The 19471-nt window shown below is 33.5% G+C and overlaps 1 protein-coding gene across 5 annotated transcripts in view; it reads right to left on the bottom strand.

Annotated features, from left to right (window-relative positions):
* st18 (ST18 C2H2C-type zinc finger transcription factor) overlaps window positions 1-19471 on the bottom strand; it is a 49581-nt gene that overhangs the window by 7640 nt on the left and 22470 nt on the right. For all 5 annotated transcript variants that reach the window (XM_059525051.1, XM_059525053.1, XM_059525050.1 and 2 more), the window contains 12 exons: window positions 19063-19250; window positions 14164-14868; window positions 11682-11816; window positions 9859-9949; window positions 8690-8782; window positions 8249-8448; window positions 6707-6903; window positions 3539-3784; window positions 1117-1223; window positions 919-981; window positions 765-833; window positions 71-133 (listed from right to left, as the gene is read on the bottom strand). In XM_059525051.1, coding sequence (XP_059381034.1) covers window positions 71-133; window positions 765-833; window positions 919-981; window positions 1117-1223; window positions 3539-3784; window positions 6707-6903; window positions 8249-8448; window positions 8690-8782; window positions 9859-9949; window positions 11682-11816; window positions 14164-14868; window positions 19063-19250 — 2157 coding nt within the window. The remainder of the gene's footprint in view (window positions 1-70; window positions 134-764; window positions 834-918; window positions 982-1116; window positions 1224-3538; window positions 3785-6706; window positions 6904-8248; window positions 8449-8689; window positions 8783-9858; window positions 9950-11681; window positions 11817-14163; window positions 14869-19062; window positions 19251-19471) is intronic.

Below are 19471 nucleotides of genomic sequence, written 5' to 3'. Positions count from 1 at the left end.
TCACTACATTGTCATCTTTCATTGAAGTCTAAGGTCATTTAATAGAGATGTCCTGTCTAATGAGGCTCACCTCCTATGAGAGGCGTAGTTTCCTGTCACATGACCTGAACCGTCACAGCCAGGAGTTGGACATCTTTAAAAGAAATAGAAATTAGTGTCAATGATATAAATTAATATGATGTAAGAAAAACAGAAAAATTATATATATATATATATATATATATATATATATTGTCAGCCAATATATATATATATATAAAATTCATTATATAATATTAAATAAATTAAATAATTAACACACACACATACACATTTGTATATATTTATATGTACACATGCATGTACATAAACAGTTTTAATAGATATAATAATAACAAAAAAATAAATATTCATATTTACACATTTAAATGATACATTTAAAAATTGTATTTTTTTAATATAAAAAAAATAATACAACTAAAATGTTTAGTTCATAATAATGTATTCAATATTAATATTAATATTTAATATATAAATATTAATAATGTTAGTATTTATTCAATATTAATTATTAAATACAATATTAATAAAATGCATTATTCATACAAACAATGACAATAATAACAGTAACAACAATAATAATACATATTTATAATTATAGTACAATTATAGTTACTATAATAATTTATCAAATACATATATTTACATTAGTTCTAAACATGAATTATTTGTCATTTTAAAATCATTTCTTATTTTATTGGATTGAAACTTTAGCTGACTCTTACTTGAGCTCTTGAGAATTAGCAGCCATTAGTGATTTCAGGGTCTTGTCAGCCAATGGGCAACCGGATACACTAAAAAAAAAAAATTATTACGTATATTTTTTCCAAGTTTGCTGCTTGAAAATAAAGATTGTGAAAAATATGCAAGGCTTTTTACCTTCTATGTGACGCATAATTTCCTGTCACATGACCACTACCATCACAGCCTGGTGTCGGACAACTGCAAAGAGAAAAAGAGCAGTTTGATGACCAGATGCACAAAGCCTATGATTCTTGATCTATTAGTAACCGGGCCTTTATCATGCTTACGTGTGACCCAGAAACCCCAAAACAGTGGTTCAAATAATATAATTACCTCATCAGATCTTTCTTGTTGTCTCTTATCAGCATCTTGTTTTTTGCCATGTTTGCATCTCCATTGTACACTTTATCTTCGAGAGACACCTTCTCCAGCTGATCCATCTTCAAGAAAAGGGACAGGTGGTCAAAAAAATCATAAGATTTTCCAAGAAAAGATGCAACGGCGTTCTGTGAGCACACGTGCACTAATAGTCTGAGAGAGGTCTGATGCTGCTTAAGTATACTTAGTAAAACATATATCCATTTAAACTCCAATATAATCCCTCGTGGTATTTATGATAGGCATAAAACCTTTGGATTTACTTACTTTTTTTATAAGGTAAGTATCTTTGAGCACCAGATGTCAGAGGGAGAACCAGACAAACAAACAACTGTCTGGGTTTGTTCTTTGACTCTAAAGAGAATGAAAAATTGTCGGCTTTTCAGGAACATTCTTCTGCGATTTCTTTTCAATTTTAGTGTCATAGCAGCACATCGCAAGAGACAGTGCGCCTAAAGTCGTGGCTGACTGAACCAGATAGTTTAGATGAAGAAATAGAAACACAAGGGTTTTAAGTTGAATATGTTCCTATTGCAGTGTTCAACAAAGTCAAAGAGCATTTAGACACAGAATGTCTTTCCTCAGGACATTATTATAATTAAACATGATACATTTTCCACCCAATTTTGTTAGAGTTTTGCATATTACAGTTCAAGTTTGTTTTTTTAATGTTCAACAAGGATGCATTAAACTGATCGAAACTGACAATAGAGATATTTTATGATGTTTCAAAATATTTCTATTCCCAAATTTAGAATTTATTTATCAAAGAATCATAAAAAGATATAAAGCAGCTTTTTTGTAATAATAATATATAACAATAATAAGAAGAAATGTTTCTTGAGCAGCATATCAGGGCCGGGTTTCCCGAAAACGATTGATCTTAGAGCTTAAGAGCGTTTTCTACGAGTAATTTTGTGATCGTTCGTTATTGTTTAACATGCGTTTCCTAACAATGCACTTAACACAATTGCACATAGCTGTGCTTTAAGTGCTTCTTAGGAGTCGCTGTCCATTTATCAAGTGCTGAAATATAACCTTATAGAATGGCTCGTAATTGTAGTACACTATCGTTAATTGACGTTAACCTAATGCTGCGTTCCAAACAGACAACTTGGATATAATAACTATAACACAATACAATATTATAGTCTATAATATTATATTTTACATAATAATATATAATATACTTTATATATTTATATATTATGTTAGGTAAAAAATGTTAGCCTGAATGCACTGTAAGTCACTTTGGATAAAAGCGTCAGCTAAATGCATAAAATGATTTAAATTAATTTATTTATACACAGTATAGAGATAGAGAGTGAGACGTTATTTCGGATCAAATACATAGCTGGTTTTCGTGCACTTCAGCAAGTCATTGACATATTTTTTTTCCCCAGTCTTTGAAACATTTCATTACTTATTTTATTCTCTTTTTTGTGTAGGCATTTAATTTAAATGTGTATTTCTATATTTCTGCCCTTTTTAATTATTTCATTTATAAATTAATAAAACAAAAATAAGAAAATGAGTCATAAAGTGTACAATAAAGCACAATAAAATCCTTATATTATAATCACATTGCGCTTGAATCAAGTTAAAGGTGTAATCTGCCGATTGTCCTTCAGGTGACCGCATAAATCTGTCTTCTTACGTTGCACTTAGGGCTTTATGATTACTCCAGAGCACTCGTAGATCTACGATGATTTTCAAGTGCTACTTAATTACGATGCTTTTGGGAAACAGACCGTAATATTAAGATCAGTCGTACGATCGTTTTTACAAACTTCTTAGGCTTACAAAGCTTTTGGGAAATCCGGCCCAGAATGATTTCTGAAGGATCATGTGACGCTGAAGACTGAAGTAATGATGCTGACAATTCAGCTGCGCATCACAGGAATACATTACATTTTAAATAGTTTCAAACGATTAATTGCGATTAATCGCATTCAAAATAAAGTTTTTGCTTATGTAATATATGTGCATATTTATTATGTATAGTAAGTAAAGTATATATTTAGAAAATATTTACACTACAATTTATATATAAATGATTTTTTATATACAAATACAAAATATTTTTCTTAAATACATACATGCATGCATGTGTGTGTATTTATTTATACATAATAAATATACACAGTGCACACACAAACATATATTATGTAAACCAAAACTTTCATTTTGGATGTGATTAACCGCGATTAATAATTTGAAAGCACTAATTACAAATTATATTCAAATAGAAAACAGTTGTTTTCAATTGTAAAAATATTTCTGCATTTTTCTGTTTCTACTGTAGTTTTATCAAATAAATGCTGCTACAGTGACCCAAACCATTGAACGCTAGTGTAAATAACTGCCTCTGTCTCACCTCTTTGTCTTGTTGCGCAGGTGTTTTGCTGTAGTTCAGTGGCGTGTCCCAGGCGTCCTGTTCGTAAAGGACGCGGTAGATGGCCGGGGAGATCGGGAGACCCCCTGCTTTGGCTAGAGAAGGTTCAGGTGGGGTGAAAAGAGCATCTCCTAATGCAGGCATCACAGGAGAGTCCCTCGCCTTTTCTCTCTTCTTCTTCATACTTAAATCCAGCGTTCCATTCTCGTCTACCTCTATCGGCGAGTCCTGAATGATAAAGAAACATAGAATGTCTTGTTTATGCCCAACCTTTGATAACCATAGCACTTTTCCCATAGTTTTGAACTTGTTTTCTGAGCCAAAACCTAGAACATCACACTACTGTTGCTCATAATTAGGGTTAGAGGCTTGAACAAACCCCTAACTGTGAATATTACAATTCTGTGCACAGCTCATCCAACCTTATTTGTGTTACAAAAATAAATGGTTCCTCAAAACATGTGGTTTGTTATAATGTGGTGCACTTTTACTTTTCTAACCAGTCAAACTTACAATTTTTGCGTTGCAGACCTATTTTTATTTTACAAAAATAATCCAAAATAAACGTGTTTACTGTGTATATTTATTTTGTATATATAAATACACATGCATGTATATATTTAAGAAAAATATATTGTTTATATATAACATATTTATATATATTATAAACTATATAAATATATACATGTACATTTTTCAAAATATATGCTTTATGTGTGTGTCTTTATATATACATAATAAATATACACAGTACACACACATATATTATGTACATAAAAACTTTTATTTTGGATGTGATTTATCGCGATTTATAATTGCCTATCACTAATTACACCATCTTATTTTCAGATGATTAATAATGTCACTTTCTATTAGATATGTATAGGTTTTCTAATGAATGGTCATATGGATTGGAGTTATGTATTTATTCAGTTTTCTTCCTCCCCCCAGTGAAAGGTAGTTTGTGAATCTTAGCCAAAGTGGTTTTAGGTCACAATCTTAAAATAGTGTGTTTAAAAGCTCTGTGTTGCTTAATATCATAACTTTTAAGTTTTTATGCAACTTGTTAACTGCTTAAAATGTGACGCACCAATTATTCCACACAGTAGCAAACAAAGGAGAGTTTATCGGGAACTAATCGTGATAATTCAGATTGCAAACCAAACATGGCTCTCTCTCAAACCAACTAGAAGCGACCGACTGCACACCTATCGAGTTCATCCCTGTGCAGGATGTGAGTTTTTCTCATCTGATGAGATTCTCTCCAGCTTTAAGAAACAAGTGAGGTGACATCTTTCTCCCACAGCAAAAAAACAAGCGACTTGGCACAAACAGGGAAATCGAGATACTTAACATGCATAAAGACATTTCGACGCAGACATCAGCAGATGACAGATCGACTAACACTGTTTTATTCATTGGCTCAGTTTGTACAGTATACCTGCTCTCTGCCCACTGAGTGCTGGGACTACGAGCGGCCTGTGTGCTGTGTAGGTGTGTGAAGCATTTCACGCCATACTTCTGTGAGTTTTTCTCAGTTTTAACTCTCCGTGTCTAAGACGAAGACCTGCTTTGATTGAAGCCGCCAATGTTGCCTGGATGTTTCTAAATTTGACTAAAATCTTCAGTATAAGGATCCTGGATTGCTGTTTTTATTATTTTAGCGTTTTATTATTTAAGTTTTTTATAGTTTAATAAAAAAAAAAAAAAAAAAAAAAAAAAAAAAATATATATATATATATATATATATATATATATATATATATATATATTATAGCACAATTTATTGGCACATTTCCATTTTTTTTGGAGAGAAAACAAGAAATAATACAGAAAATGTTGCATGCAGGATTCGATCTTGCTTTGCCCATATGCACTAATCACTAGGCCATGACTCCAGCATGCTTTTTATTAATTTTTTGTTGTTTTAATTATGTACAAATTATTATTATTCACATTAGTAATTCACATTAATTATGTTAAATCACATAATATATATATATATATATATATATGTAAATATATTTCTATGTCAATTATTTTATTAACAGTTTTTAAAATAAAAAATGTTTGCATAAACCCAGAAGACTTTTATTTTTAATATCATATTTATATAGCTCTCTTTTTTGCCACTTTTCCATATTTTGACTGGAAAAGGGGCCATGATTCCAGCATGCTTTTTAATTCATTTTTAATAGTTCGTTTTTATTATTATTATTAATATATGTGTATCAACAGTTAGTTTTTCTTTTAAAAAAGAGGCTGGATATATAAAAAATATATTGTAATTCGAAGGTATCAAACTAAATGGATCAGTATGTTATTTTTCTAATTATTACTAGAATACACAGCATTAGGATCCTGTATTGTTTTTATTATGTATTTTAAAATTACATTTTATTATGCATTTAAATTGCGTTAAATGTCAAGTGCTTATTTTTAATAAGGTTGTATAGTTTCATGAATGCATAAAGCCAGAGAACGTCATATTTATGATTATAATAGCTCTATTAAAAACAAGGCTTAAATGAAAGAACACAACTTTTAATCATAACATCACATATCCATTTTCACACTGTAACATACATGATCTGAAGGCCAGTGTAGACTTTCCTTATTTAATTGAAATAAAAGAGTGATGTCTATTAATCCCCCAACCAATTGATTTAATCCAACTTCTCATAGATCGTCTGCTGTTAGAGATCAACGCCAAAGGATCTGTGTGAGCTTATCTAGGATAATATATTACTTAGCAAAATGTCTTCGACCATCTGCACTTGAAAAAAAAAAAAGCTCTCTCCTGCAAACAAGAGCAAGACCCAACATTACCATTAGTGAATTTAAATGCACGGCCACATGTTTTACAAAAAGCCTTATAATTGTCATAGAGAAGGAAGCTGTGATTGTATTCCTCCCAACTCTTTTTGATGTGATTACACAAATTCTCCTTTGTGTACATTAAAGCTTTAGGGCCAGTGTGGGTAAAAGAAAAAAAGCTCCCACTCTCTTGTTGTTGTGCCACCAGAGGCTACACAGTTCTCTGTGCCAAAAAGTGTCTTTTGATGTTACTCCTCTTTTTCATACACAAATCACAGTTGTTTCAGAATGACCACATTAAATACCTTTTTCTGAGTGCTCTAATTTGATTACCTTTGTGGATGATGCCAGGGGCCGGCTGGGGGGCAGGGCCTCGCTGTTGTCTCGGCAACGGGTGGAGAGGTTGAGGATGGCTGCGGATGCGATGTTGGACTGGAGGGCGTTGCTTTGGGCTTTATGGCGACTAGGGCTGTTGTCTCCGGCCATGATCATACGACCACCAGAACCCAGAAAACAGGGGAACTGAGCGGCTGGAAATGGTGGGAATAGTTAGTACTCAGAAAAAGAGGAACTGAGAGAGAGAGAGAGAGAGAGAGAGAGAGAGGGAGGGAAAGATCATCACTGATCATATTATGCAGAGCGGAACTACAAACCCACATCTATGTAGAAGGCAGGTTTCAAAATGTATTATACATATACTGAATGTAATATTAATATGCAATATTATTACACATTTGTATTTATCATTCAATCACACACACACATATTTAATGTTAATATTCAATTTATATACAAATGGCTTACTACACTGTATTTTAACAATCAATTACACGAAAAGACAAGATATACAAAAAGAGCACCCTCCCTCTCTCTGTCTCTAAATAAAATCATTATTAAAATTATTTATATACATGACCATTTTTATTATAGATTTTATTATAGATTAAATTATCATATACATGTATAATTTCAATAATGTATAAGTAAATATGATTAATAAATAATATTGTATTTCATACATTATTTAATTTAATTCATAAGAAAATTGATATATAAATATATATATATATATATAAATATATATATATATATATATATATATATATATATATATATATATGTGTGTATATTGTATGTATTACTTATATTTTACATTTTATATTAATTATATATATAATTATTTTATTATATAATTATAATGTCATATATATATATATATATATATATATATATATATATATATATATATATTATATTTACTAGTTATACATTTTTATTTTATATTTATTAATTATATATTAATATATAATTCTTAATTTGATTAATTATATATTTACATAAATGTTATAAATTACATATATAATTTAAATACACATAATATATATACACACACACACGTGTATACATATATGATTTATACAAATATTATAAATTAATATGTAAATAAAAACTATAATAAAAACTACATAATTGTTAAATACATAATAATGAATATGATTAATAAATAAATAATATCATTAGAAATGTTATTATATATTAATTATATATTGGGGTTAGCAGAAAAGACATTTACTTTTTCTAAAGATAATGTGAATGGTGTTTTCACATGCAAATGAAGCCAGGGTGTCGCTATGCAGTTGCCAAGATGTTCTGAGTGTTTTCAGTGTTGTTATGTGGTTGCTAGGGTGTTCTAGGTGGTTGATTATTGGCCCAAATCAGGGTGCTTGATAAAGATTGAGCAGAGGGCACAAACGTATGCCGCACATGTACATGCACTAAGTCACACATGATGACACTGAAAACAACTTCTTTTTTGAAACAGTAATGTCAGTGCATGCTGGGTAACCTTTGATTTGAAGCAGAATAGACACTCACAGTCAGGAAAGTGTGAAGATTCGTGACTCTGCTCGGATGCCATCTGAGCCTGCTTGCCAAAGACCTGGGCGTCAAAACTGGCGTAGTCAAAATGGCCTTTAGTGTACTTGTCCATGTCTTTGGCCATGCTGGCCTGCAACGCTGCCATAGGATGTGCAAATCTGTACGTGAAGTCAAATTTATTCATGTTTCCTAAAGGTCTGAATAGAAGAGAAGAAAAACATCAAGACTTCAGAATTGCACTAATGTTTTTAAAACATGTTTGAGTTGCTGCTTATTCTTCATCATAAGAAATCACACTAATTTAGATTTAGATTCAGGTGAGATGCCTATTATTATCTTTCAGGAAGAATACTTATTAACATATTTTCAGCTTGCTTGATGGTAAAGGAATATATAAAGGATATGTATAAGGGCTGCTCCTGGATGAAGGTTTCTCACCTCGTCATCCTCTCTGCCGTCTGTCTGGACTTTACAGGATCCTCCTGCGGTTTGGAGATCTTTTCTGCAGCAGCTATCGGGCAGCCTGAGAGACTGTGAAAAAAGACATCAGAAGTTAGTCTCTTCTGGGTTGTTAACTTTATTTTAATTGACTTGGGGTGCACTGAAGTAATTGTACAATTAAAAGCAATCCAATAGTTTCTATGCAATAAACATCACAGTGTTTTATAGTCTAGTTTAAGTGTCATTGGGTTTTTTTTGATAGAGTGAAACTTCATGATTCTTTTTAAGGAAATATCCAGGTTTCTGATGCTTTAATTTAAGGTGGTTTTAGTCAGTGCAACCGTGCAAAATAGAGTACCACTGAATTTTCTTGGGGTCAAATTCTGGATGTAGTCAAGTGGTAATGTTATTATCAACCACTTTTTATTTTTCAGTTTAACTTTTCCCCCTGCTGCTAAATATCTATGCAAATCTACAACGAGCAAGAAAAGTTGTAAAAAAAAATCAATAGTGTAATTTGAGTATAACTGAATGCTGAGTGAAACCTGTGCTGCTTGAAATAAAATAAACTTTAACTGACATATATATATATATATATTACTTTATAGTAAAAAAAAAAAAAAAAATTCAGCCAGTTCTGCAAAGGTGACATTTCTCATGTACTAAAACTAAAACTGAAAATAAATAAATAAATACATAAATACATAATAATAATAACAAACAAATAACAAACAAATATATATACAATTAAATAAATAAAATAATAATAATAAAAACCGTTGAAGTAAATTTATACCATAGAAAAAAATGTATGTATATACATACATACAATATAAATACTTTTTTCCCGACAATTCACTAACATTTCTGATTGTATATACATCAGAATTGCAAGTAACAAATTGTGAATTGTAAGATAAGTCAAATACCATTTTTATTAAAAAGTTTTATTTCTATGGCAAAAACGGGCTTCCATTAAAAAAAACCCCACATATAGACATATAAGAAAATAAAAAAATAAAAAGACAAAAACACAACAAAATGTTTAAAATAAAAGTGAAAAAAGTATTTATAAAAATAAATTAATTCTCAGTATTAATAAAAACTCTTAAAGATCTTAAGAATCTTAAAGATACAAAAACATCAGCTGTTTTCTTTGTGCTGACCTTCTATGTGTGCTACGGTTACTGTTGACATGACCTCTTCCTGTACAGCCAGGGGTCGGACACTTGAGGACGTTTTCGTGCATGGCGAGGACTGTAAGAAACAACAGAATAATGTTTATCAAAAGAACAATTGAATAGTAAGAATGAATAAACAGTAATTCAGCATTTAGTGGAATTCACACAAGCTTCTCCTGCAGCTTCTCAACTTTTCATGCTAAATAGAGTTTCCCATGCCAATCTTTGCATTTTAAAATTGCATCTCGCTTCCAATACAAACCTGCAAAAACATAATGACTACAAACGCATTTTGATTACCATTTAAGAGACACACACATATTGTTGATGTCCTATCCTTAGTAACTTTTCAGTCTGTTCATAATTTATAATAAGTTTGGAGGATGTGCCCGTCTATTTAGGCTGCATCCGCAGGTGCTTTGATTCGCAGAATGTTGCCTCTGGTTTAGGAGTACATGCTTTCATATTGGAGGGAATTTTTTTTTTACTTAATTACATTTTCTGTTCCTTTTGTCACATCACTGTTTAATGGCGAATGTTTGTTGTGCTACTCTCAAAAGGAGAAAATAGCAAGTGAAAAGTTGTTTCCAGAATGCTTTTTTAATTAACCTACCACAGGAAATCAAACCTCACTTGTGATGATGACTAAAAAGTTTCTTTGAAAAAGAAAATATTATTCTTTTTTATTTTTTTTACTTTCAGCTTGGTGCAACATTATGTGGTTTCCAATGGGAGGCTCGAGATAAGAGGTAAATACATAATTAACATGCAAATTACATATTACAAACTTCCTATCTGTGCACTTTTGACTAATTTAAATCTTGAAAAATGACATTTCAAATAATGTTTAGTCTATGTTTATTATATATATTTTTAAATATTTATCACATCTCCTTTAATAAACAATGGTAATTTTTAACTTTTTGGAGGAACATCTAGCAATTAGCTTTGAACTTACAAAATATAAAAAGAGATGAATTGCTTTAGAATTAAAATCCTCAAATTGTGACAAATTTTGATATTAAAAAATGTGACCATTGACCAGTTTGGTAATAAAGATAATTTCATATCATAATGTAAAAAATGTCTAAATTAATGACATCATAATCTAATTGCTTATTATTTTCTTTAAAATATTTGTGTAAATTTTTTTTATATTTAATAATACTAAATAAATTTGATGTATTTTAAGTAAGGTGTAAAGCAAAATTGTCCTGAATTTTTAACTTCTTTTATAAATGTATTGTTGCATGGAAATATAGAGTTTGGCTCAAATTCTGTGTAATTTGGAGAAATACTGAAATATTTTATGTTTATGTTAATATTAAAAAATATATATATTTTTTTTTTTTTGGCAAATGTAGCACTTCATCAAAAGAAATTTAATAAAAATAGAACTTAAAAAATAAGTTAAAGCTTACATAATACATCCTTTAAAACTAGAATATATATTTAAAAATGTTCTATAAAAGGGAAGAATCTTTTTTTTTCTATCACAGAAAAAAATAACTATTCAATATTTTTATAGTATACATTTAAACTGATACACTTCATGTTATGTCTCTATGCAGAAACATTCTGAACATAATAAGAGCCTGGTTAGTTAAGCAATCACCATACAATCTTTTGTCCCTCAGTATCTGTTCAACTAAACCTTGATCATTAATAAGACATGAATATTTATGGACTGAAAATTATCACAGTGTTATCACTAATTGTATTTGTTCTGTTTGTATTGTACTGCTGTGAAGGGAGGAAATGTGGCTAATGTCCTCAGGAAGTGAAGCGTAACATGAGAACAGACTCACTCTCTGGGGGCACTCTGACTTTGTGGGGACATCCTGATAGACTCCGGTGATGAGGGTAGAGGCCTGTCACATGACCCGTCCCATCACAGCCCGGGGTCGGACATTTGATGTCTTTCTTTTCAGTCCGAGGGGAATCTATAACACACACACACACACACACACAAACAAACAGTAAAAACAGTGCTCTTGAAGAACATGTAGTTACAGTTAATCCCATCCAGTCTGGGTTCTCTGTGTAAGCTGAAGCGCATCCTGTAAAAGCATGTTGGGTGTGTATGTATTCATCTGTGACATTAGTTAAGGCTGCAGTCTTACTCAGGGCACTGGTTTCTTAGCACTGATCCATAGAGAGATTATCTTCAGAGATTACCCATTAAACAGCAGTCATCGCAAGAATCAAAGTGCTTAAAGCTCACATCAGAGATACTTTACTAGGATTTATGACTTAATTTATGCTCATGGTGAAATATCTGGCTGATACCGATAAAAATCCAGCGTTTCGTGTTACAGAGATGTCATCAGAAGATTCTCCGCCCTATAAAACATGTTGGTTATTTACCATTAAATATTTTGTTGGCAAAATGATTTTAGCATTTAAGAGGATTTTATTTATCTATCCCTCTGGGCTAGAAACTCTCTGTCTCTTTCTTTGTATGTGTTGTTGACACTGCAACATTTCAATCTTATTGCAAAAATGCATGTAATATAAAACACAACACCAACACATATAACTCTAAAGACATTTTTAGAGATCAAAATACGCATTTGTTGCAGTGTTTATTACACTTTGTTAATGTTAATGAATAAAAATACTGTTCATTGTTAGTTCATGTTAGCATTACTAATGTAGTTTTCTAACAAATTAAACCTTATTGTGTTGTTAAAGAAATTAAGGGGTTTTCAATACCACAGAGTAGTTTCTTTTGAATATGAATTTATGATTAGCATTAATAGTGTAAATGACATTACTTAACAAGATACAAGGAATTACATATTTTTTCCCACATTTTTGAGGTTCTTAGTGAATTAGTGAAACGCTGCTTCGCCAATGTGGAGGAAATATCCTGCAATATACTTAAACCATACTATACGGCACCAAAAGACTGCTACTACTAAACATACAGCGCAACTATTTTTTTGGTAATAAATATAGGCTATAAAACAACAAGTCCTACCACTGAATTAACCCTAGGCAGTTCTTTTTAGTGAATCCAAAATATATATGATGCAACTAGTGACATCTGACTGTCGAATAAGCTAGGTTTTTTTTAGCGAATAAGAAAAAAATGACTGAATCACTCTAATGTCAAATGTATACTTCACTTTTTACGTGTACGGGCACTATGCAATTTTTATAACCACACGTATTTTGTACGCACAGGTCACATTAGTGCACTGAATTTGTTTTGTAGTAATCAGTTGTTCCACAAGGTGGAAACGCTGGCTTGCAACAACAATAGATGGCTGCATTTACAGGCCAAGCGAGAGGGCAGGGATAGCCCAGCTTTTGGTTTAAAAGAGTTCATAAATATTCGTCATTAGTCATAATTTATGGAGAACGATAAGACACTGGACATGGATGAAGCTTTCAAGAGCACATGTGTCTACCGCTTGCATCAAATGGAGTACACTTTGAAAGGCTATGCGTTCGACTGTACGCTAGCATATGCGTATAAAAAGTAAGTATACTTTGGGCTTAAAGAGCTATTTACAAGTAAATCAGAAACACTTAAAGCGCAACAAGTCTGACTGCTGAATAAATAACTTTGAATAGGTTCTTTTTAACGAATCGGAAGAATACAGCGCGACCAGTGTAGTTCACTTCCTGAACGAATAACTCTAATTAGCCATTTCTTTTTAGTGAATCAAACACAAAAAGCGTGCCCAGCGTAGTCCAACTCCTGTCCTTTCAGTGAATCAAATGCATAAAGTTCAACCACTGTAGTGCGATTCGCAAACAAATGACTCTAGTTTATTTCAATGAATCAAACACTTACTGTGCGACCAGAATGGTCCAACTTCTGAACAAATGAGTCTGTTCATTTATGTGAATCAAAAGCATGCAGTCCAACCACTGTACTGCGATTCGCAAACAAACGACTCTAGTTCTTTTTAGTCAATCAAACACATAGAACTATTTGTGAGTTACTGATTGGTTGATCATATGATAACATGCATTTAAAGAGACCTAAATGAAGTTAATGAATGAAATACATTACCAAATTTTCTTTCTTTGTATAGCATTGTTGGATTGTTATTGGATTGCCTTCATTTGACTTTAGACTTTATTTATGCCTCTTTAAAGTAAATAACTGTTGATTCAAACACATCTTTTGCGAGAATTGTTTAAAAGTATTTATTACTGAAATAATTTCATCATTCGGCAATTTGCAAATTGAATTTCTTTATTCCAAATATTCATTCCCTTTGTACTAAAAGAGTTGTAAATGAACCAGAATTTTTTTGCAGAATTCAAATTCACCTTTGCTGCTGTGGTACATGGCTCGAGCATCTATCTCCAGCATCCTCTGCTGTCTCCGCTCCTGGTTCATCTGCTCCAGGAGGAAGTGGTCCATGTCTTTGTAGGCACTGTGAAGGACCTGTCTATGTTCAGACTGCAGCACCATGGCCTGCTCTAGAAGACTGAGGTTCAGTCGGGCCCTGTCCAGCTCCAGACGTCTGGCCACCAGACCTGGACCCCAAACACCTCCTCGCTCCTCCATCCTTAGGGTCTGGATCTCCTCCTCACTGTCACTGAACTCTCTTGCAGAACCATACTCTTCCATAAAGGTCCCTGTACTGTTTCTGTTCATGTAAGCGGAAAGAGCGTCTTCGTGCAGCTGCTGTCCAATCCGGAGTCTCTTCAGAAGAGTATCGTCTGCAGGTGGACTGGGGCTGTGATGGATCCCGTTGACCTTCGTTAGGGATGGAGGAGTGCTCCATTCTTCTTCATCTGCCTCTGTGTCTGGAGACAGGTGATAACTGGCTCTGATCTTTTCTTGGTTTTTGTCTTCAAAGTCCTGGTTGTGTTCCTCCTCCTCCTCTTGCTCATTCTGGTGTTCAGATATCTGGGCCGCCAGGTCTGGCGAACCTTCACTCGTTCCTTCTGACCATGACAACAAGTGGTGAGACTTTGCGTTGTGATAGATAGTGTCTTCCAGAACATCACCACCATTGAGGTCCTCATCTGAGACACAGAAGAACAGACAGTGCTTAAATTGATGGATCATCTGCAAGAGCTCATTACATGATTGTGTTTAGAGGGAGAATACTGACAGATGGTTTCCAAAGCCTTCAGAATCACAAGTTGTGACAAACATGACAACTTGAGGGAAGTGAAGGGAATCACTAAATATTAAAAAACTCCAAAAACGTAAATCATTCATCACATTTCAAATGTGAATTTTTGGTCAAATTTAAATGAAACATACAATTAATACAATTATTAAAATAATAAAAAAACAATTATATAAAAGGGAAAATGAAAAAATGATGTCAAATAAACCAAAAATGTGAAGATAAGCACAAAATATGACAAACCTTAAATAAGTAGACAGACAGACAGACAGACAGACAGACAGACAGACAGACAGACAGACAGACAGACAGACAGACAGACAGACAGACAGACAGACAGACAGATAGACAGACAGATAGATAGATAGATAGATAGATAGATAGATAGATAGATAGATAGATAGATAGATAGATAGATAGATAGATAGATAGATAGATAGATAGATAGATAGATAGATAGATAGATAGATAGATAGATAGATAGATAGTGCATAAAAATATTTTTGTCTAAAACACCATCTAGTTTCCATCCAAAGTTCAGATTACTAACTGAAATCTATACATAACTTGACCTTAACAAATAAATAAATAACATATATAAAATATATAAATATTTATAAATAAATAAAAAAATAAAAAAATAAATAAACATTTCCCCTTCTAATTTAATCTTCCATCTGTTCAACTTACATAACAGCATTTTTTTATGTACTGAAAAAAAATGTTTCCACATCCACAAAGGATATAAGACTACATGATATAAAGCTCTAAACGCTAATCAAAAAAGAAGCTCGATTTGCTATACTACTGTACTACATTTGATAAATCCATAAAGCTTATTTGACTGGTATTTATAGGGTGAATAATTCCTTTTTTGACCAATCTCAGACATTTTATCCTTTAAAATCACCTTTAAAAGACTTACTGGAATCGCAACAGACCCGATTATATTAAGTAATCGAGTCAATGATTAACAAAAGAAACTATCAGCTGGATTGATTTACAATCCACTACTGATCTCTCTGACACTTTCCCGCCGGGGTTAAAGCTCTTTGGGCACCAGGGTTTAAAGTTCAAAATACAGTGTAAGCACGAGATACATCTATCCTCTTAGAGAGCCTTATGCCACCCTCCAAACCATATGCAACCACTGAGTTGATTAGATATTAGAGCATTTTGGCTGCCGCCACAAGCGGTTTCAGGGGCTTCTAATGGGATCATACTGCCTTAACAAACAGTTGCTAGTCTTAAAGAGCATATAAAGTAGTCCTGCTTTTAATCCCCCCGAAACATCCCTAAATGGGGGATAGAGAGCTCAGTGGCATTTACAATCTCACCCGTCTCTTGCCAAAAATGGAAACCAGGCTTTGAGGGGTTAGAGTTTGCTTGCCGATGCGTTCATACCATGCCAAACTCCGGCATAATGTCGCAGAGGTCTACTTTGGCGCTGTACGAATGCGAAGGCATAATGCTAACGCACAACCTAAATTTTGATTCTGTTTGTGCAGATAATTATAGTTTTTATGCATGCTGCTTGAGGAAAGGGTGGATAATCTCGTCCCTTTTTATTTTTGGAATTGCATCCAGTTGTATGCGTGTCGAATGTTTCAGCACTGATTCTTGATGAGATGAAACGTGTCCCACACTTTTAAGTCAACATTGATATTAATCAGAACGGACCACTAGAATGTTCTTTACACAAATGAGCCATTTCATCCGAGTTATATTTTCACTCACCAAACCACTCTCAGTAAATATGTAAATATGTAGAGTTAAAAAAAAAGACACATACATACATTTTTAACATTCATTAATCAAGATACATTTACTTGAGAAGCATCAAAGTTTCAAAATTAAGAGTTTATGCTTAAAACAGAAAAAAACTGGCAAATAAATAAATAAATACTTTTTCAGAAAACAAGAGCTAACAAATTTTCCTTCGTAAGTAAATATTCTACTGTAAAACAAGACAAAAAGCAAGAATTTATTTATTTTGCTGTGTATTTTATACATCTTAAAATACAACTTATTGACCACACAGTTTTCAAATTGTTAATATTAATGGAATCAGGTAAGTCTTCATCCTGAATGGTTTATTTTTACATGTGCTATTATAGGAACTCCAGAACTCCAAAACAAAATGACTACAAAGCATCTGAATAAATGTGATTATTTTGTCAACAACCTCAGATTTTCCATGAGATTCTGCTGATATTTCAAAATATGGAGCTGAAAATCTGTTAGAAACCATCCTGTAATCTCAATTTACTCTTAATCATAGTTGAATACTCCATTTATTATAAATATACAAAATGACAGTACTTATTATGTTTGTATCTGATGGTGTTGACCCATACAGAGCTATAGGAAAGGAAAAAAATGGAAGAAGTAGGAGCTTTCACCAAAACATAAACAGATTTAACTTTAATATTTTTTAATTTCCGATCACAAGAATCAGTAGCTCACCAACAATGCAAAAACAAGCAGGAAAACATGAAGCATCTGGGAGCCCAAACCAAATAGACTCCACAGCGAATGCACTTAAAATCGTCCGATTTTCCTGATTTTGTCGCCTTTGTCAGCAGTTTGAGGTGTGAAAACCCAAAGCGGTCCAGCGCAGATGAAAAGTTCGCCAGTTATGCTAAGACACAATTAACAGAGCAGATGATTAGGAGTTCTCTGCCATCCAGATGGAGATACAGCCCTGACCAAAAAAAAAAAAGAAAAAAAAAAAGACTGGAGCGAACAAGGGCGAAAAATGCTTGGATGCAGAGAGTGGTTTGTATTTTGGAACAGGTGAATGGTTTATACTCCAGAATAACCATTACCATTGTGTGTATGGAGACCAGAAGCTTGGCTGGAGTCACACACACACACACACACACACACACACACACACACACACACACACACACACACACACACAAGCACCAAATGGAAGCCTTACACCCCTTTAATTTCTCCCCTGCCTTTCCATTTCCCTTTTTTCCCTCATGAAATTCACATATCCCTCTCATCCCCCTACAGATCCATTAATTTCGCTACAGTCCCAGTCGCCATCCACTCCCAGTCACACCCCGCACATTATGTCTTTGAATTTTTTCTTTTCCACCAGCACTTCTTCAGTAGTGCACTTTGGCAAAACGCAAAGCAAACATGTTGCAGGACAGCAGGGAAATATGACAAATGAGATTTTTTTATTTCTACTGCAACTTCACAAAATAATACTACAAATTTGAAGGAGGAGGGGGGGGAAAAGGTTATGATTATTGTGGGTAATATGAAATCAGAGAAACAAATAAATTCCATTTCCAATGATGCTGTTCAATTTATTGAGCTATTTTGTTGTCCATTTAACAACCCACATGTGTCCAATAATGAGCCGCACACATTATGCCTAATTATGTATATTTGGGCTGTGTTCGATGGTCTAACAAAAGCTTTCGAAAGGGACAATTACGTTTGTTGCTTGGTTACATCGTTAAAAATATACCAAATAAGTGCAGATTATAGGGGTGTGGAGGTACACATGTAAAGCATGGGTATTGTTGCCAACATGCTCATAATTTGATTCATTAGGAGATGGCAGCATTTTGTTTCTAGAAAGGAGACTGCTTTAAAATGTAATATCGACTTTAATGTTTCCATGCCTTCGTTGCCAAAAATGTTTTGTTGTTGGAGTGTATGATCACTCTCTTTTGTCAACGAGGCACAATATAATTTGGTGCATTCTATTCTCAGTTACCCTATTTGCATAATTATGCAAGCAACCACAGTTGCTTATAAAAAAGCACTTTTCAAGGCTGCATAATCAACCCGCCGCCGCCGCCAGTTTTTAATCCGGGTTTCAAAGAAGCCGCACGCAGGAAATCGCCTTAATCTGGACACCGGATGCATGAAAAAAAGAACGGGAATCGACTGTGATGAACTTCCCCGGGATGGACGAAGAGACGGAGGGAGGGGGGAGAGGAGACGAAGGAGGAGAAGGAGGAGGGAAACAAATATATGAATGCAACAGATGGTAGTTTAAAATTCAGCGTCAATTGTTCATCAAAACAGACAAAACAACAGGACATCTGTCTACCTGCTGGAGTGTCAGTGTTCCTGGGCGCGTCTTTGTCTTGAGTGCTTGCCAGGTCTTCCTCGTTGGGGCTGGGACAGGGACTGGGACTGTAGTGGCGGGGCTTCATCAGGAGCGATTTCCTCTTGTTGACCGGCGCCCCACGGGCACCTTCTGCGGCCACTCGCTTTTTACCCGCTCCGAGATGCAAGCTGAAAGCAGATCACGGGGGTCATTAAATGGAAGCGTAGTGTCACAAATCAACTGAGTATGTGATTGGTTGAGGCACAAAGATCGGGTAAATCTGACCCAAGAGGTGTGCTTCTTTCCGAGGTCAAAGCTTTGTTTAGACACTTGAAAGTCTTGAGGATTTTGACACTATTGACTTGATGCTTTCAGCAAAGAAAACTCTTGTTATATGGTTCTTAGAGTA

Source organism: Carassius carassius, chromosome 35 (genome assembly GCF_963082965.1).
Source record: "Carassius carassius chromosome 35, fCarCar2.1, whole genome shotgun sequence".
NCBI classification, from domain to species: domain Eukaryota; kingdom Metazoa; phylum Chordata; class Actinopteri; order Cypriniformes; family Cyprinidae; genus Carassius; species Carassius carassius.
The sequence above is the reverse complement of the archived record's forward strand: the minus strand, read 5'-3'. Positions and strand labels throughout refer to the sequence as shown.